This window comes from Camellia sinensis, chromosome 3, assembly GCF_055761805.1.
Source record: "Camellia sinensis isolate YWXY chromosome 3, ASM5576180v1, whole genome shotgun sequence".
NCBI classification, from domain to species: domain Eukaryota; kingdom Viridiplantae; phylum Streptophyta; class Magnoliopsida; order Ericales; family Theaceae; genus Camellia; species Camellia sinensis.
In genome coordinates this window covers 98,155,984-98,159,483 of record NC_138963.1, presented here as the reverse complement: position 1 = coordinate 98,159,483, position 3,500 = coordinate 98,155,984, and the positions used below count along the sequence as shown (strand labels likewise).

At 40.4% G+C, this 3,500-nt stretch overlaps 1 protein-coding gene across 1 annotated transcript; it reads right to left on the bottom strand.

Moving 5' to 3' along the window:
- Positions 1-227: 227 nt before the first annotated feature.
- On the bottom strand, positions 228-3,058 carry LOC145821714 (uncharacterized). The gene is made up of 4 exons (XM_082918266.1): positions 1,784-3,058; positions 965-1,300; positions 678-856; positions 228-579 (listed from the first exon to the last, which is right to left on the bottom strand). Exons 1-4 carry the CDS (start codon positions 3,056-3,058, stop codon positions 228-230), a joined length of 2,142 nt encoding a protein of 713 aa, XP_082774392.1.
- Between the last annotated feature and the right edge of the window lie 442 nt (positions 3,059-3,500).

Sequence of the window (3,500 nt, the reverse complement as noted above, 5' to 3'; positions counted from 1 at the left end):
TACATGAAGAACATGTGTCATGTTACAAGCATGCGTGACATTTACGTAATGTTTGATTTATGGTAGGATATGAGAATACTAGCTTACATGATCTTTGAACCATTTAGGGAATTCTTTTCGATGTCTGTTTTCGATGTCGAACGCACTGGCTCTTTGGTGTAACAAGTTCTTGTGCTCCCTAGTTACAAGAAATGCGATTCAAAAATATTTACTAAGATAAAGACTAATCAATTTACTACAAAAACATTATAAATGCGTTTGAAGGATTCATACTCTACGTGTTTATCCACTTCTGTGCTATTGTGTAGGACAAACCAATGAGCCATCTCCCGTTCAGCTACGGACACATCGGACGCCCTTGTCATTAGACCAAAGGGACGTACAGTTTGAGTGAATACCACCAACCCTGGGCCACAGTCACCCATGTCATAATTCCTTTCTGGGCGGTTAAACAATGTTTCAACTCCATCCAAATACATTGAACAAAATGTTGTACATTCTTTGGAAATGTTAGCCTCGGCAATAGAACCTTCAGGATGAGCTTTGTTGGCCACAAACCCTTTTAGACGACCAAGCAACCTAACGAGCAAGCCGATGACAATGTTATACTACAATCTTTATATCAGCAGTAAAGTATTAATTAAAATTTGACAGTAATACGAGGGCTGAGTTAATACCTCTCAATTGGGTACATCCATCGATATTGCACTGGGCCTCCAAGCATAGCCTGTCGAGGCAAGTGAATTGCCAAGTGGACCATGACATCAAAAAAAGCCGGCGGGAAAATCATCTCAAGCTTACAAAGTATGAGTACGATTTGTTCATCCAATTTCTGCAAATCTGAACGCCTCAATGTCTATGAACACAATTGTTTGAAGAAATTTCCTAACTCAAAAAGTGTCGTTCCGATTTCCTTATTAAGGTAACCACGCATCCCAATTGGAAGAAGTCGTTGTATAAGGACATGACTGTCATGACTTTTGAGGCCAGATAATTTTCTAGCTTGAGCGGTCACGCAATTGGAGATATTTGCTGCATAGCCATCAGGGTACTTCATTGATTTCAAGAAATCACAAAAACCTTTTCTCTCTTTCACAGACAATATGTACAATGCGGGAGGCTTCTCAAAGGACCCATTAGAACGCCTCTTCAAGTGTAACTCTTTACGTATTTTCATGTCCTCTAAATCTAAGCGTGCTTTGTTTGTGTCCTTGTTCTTTCCATCTATGCTCAAAAGTGTCGCAACGACATTGTCACATATATTCTTTTCAATGTGCATGACATCAAGGTTGTGTCGAAGCTTCAACGTTTTCCAATAGGGCAAGTCAAACATAATGCTTCTCTTGCTCCAATTCAAATTTTGATGTTCATTCCTTTGTTGTTTTTGATTTTGTGGGTACTTTCCATACGGCTTGTAAGTCCCAGAATTAATTTGCACTAGTATTTGGTCCCCCGATAAATCCAAAGGTTTGGACCTATGCTCCGTTTGACCATTGAAGAGCTTACTTGTTCACCAAGTGTGGTTCTCAGGCAAGTGGCGACGAGCACCCATATACCCTATTTTACTTTGTAATCCCTGGGACGATGCATTATTGTTACAATTAGGGCAAGCCAAGTAACCCTTTGTACTCCACCCTGACATGTTACCGTACGCAGGGAAGTCATTTATGGTCCACATTGCCACCGCATGCATTCTAAAAATTTGCCCATTCGATGCATCATATGTTTGCACACCATACTCCCACAAATTCTTCAATTCTTCTATTAATGGTTGCAAGTAAACATTAATGTCTCTTCCAGGTGCCGAACGTCCGGGAATAAGCAATGACATCATGCAATATGGCTCTTTCATGGGACGAGCACCCATATATCCTATTTTACTTCGTAATCCCTGGGACGATGCATTATTGTTACAATTAGGGCAAGCCAAGTAACCCTTTGTACTCCACCCTGACATGTTACCGTACGCAGGGAAGTCATTTATGGTCCACATTGCCGCTGCATGCATTCTAAAAATTTGCCTATTCGATGCATCATATGTTTGCACATCATACTCCCACAAATTCTTCAATTCTTCTATTAATGGTTGCAAGTAAACATTAATGTCTCTTCCAGGTGCCGAACGTCCGGGAATAAGCAATGACATCATGCAATATGGCTCTTTCATGCACTTCCACGGTGGGAGATTGTAAGGCATTAAGATTATGGGCCACATGCTATATGATGTGCTCATATTTCCAAATGGACTGAAACCATCTGTTGCCAGCCCTAGCCTTACATTTCGAGAGTCATCAGAAAACGTCGGATGTTGCTTATCAAAGTCCTTCCATGCTTCACCATCGGCCGGGTGCCTTAATATGTCATCATCCACATGCTTCTCATTGTGCCATCTCATATTTGCGGCTGTTTTTTTGGACATATACAGTCTTTTCAACCTCGGTGTCAAAGGAAAGTACCACAGTACCTTGTGTGGAATCTTTTTACCACCATCATCGTTCAACTTGTATCTACATGCGTCACATGTAGGGCATTTCTCCAAATTAGCACTCTCCTTCCAAAATAGTGCACAATCATTCTTGCACGAATGAATTGTTTCATATCCCAAACCCAAGTCATGTAAGAACTTCTTAGCATCATAGAGTGTCCATGGAATTGTTTGATCACATTCTGGTAGAATGTCCTTGAATACCTGCATAACCATATCGAATGACTTGTTGCTCCATTTGTTGTACACCTTTACATGAAGCATCTTAATGACGAATGATAACACAGAAAACTTTTCACATGTCGGGTAAACTTTGCGTTGTGCATCTTCAAATAACCTAGTGAACTTATGCAAATCCTTCCTCTCCAAACCATTAGGTTCCTCGTCGGTATGATCATCCATAAGACCACTCACGTAAATTTCTTCCAACATAATAGGCAATTCATCCATGGGCGGATCATCGATATCTGTCATACATTTGCCACTCCCTCCACATTGGTCATTAGATACACTAGGATGAGACATGGGAACATGTTCCCTGTGGTGCACCCAAGTTATATACGAAGATGCCATTCCTCTTCAAATCAAGTGCATCCACACAACTTGTCTCCTATATTTTGTGCCATTAATGCAATCGACACACAAACACCTACTGTCATCCTCTACGCCTAACTTTGCCACAGCAAAATCAAGGAATGCCTTCACCCCTTGTTGATACTATTTGCTTGTCAACCTATTGTTTATCGTCATCCAACTCTTGTCCATTTTTTGTCACCTACAACTCAAGCACAGATTGAACTTTTTAGAAATGAGAACACGCATTTCAAGTTGAGATAGATTATATTGTTTTTTCATTCACTATTTGGCTTGTCACATAAATCTCTTTTAGGGTGGGACCAAATGAAACGATTTGTACCATGAGGGGCCTGTCTTTCCCTAACACCTAAGCGAACAATTTGTTTGTGTCATGCTTATTTAAAGCTGACCATATAAACAGACGTGTTTATTGTCAATA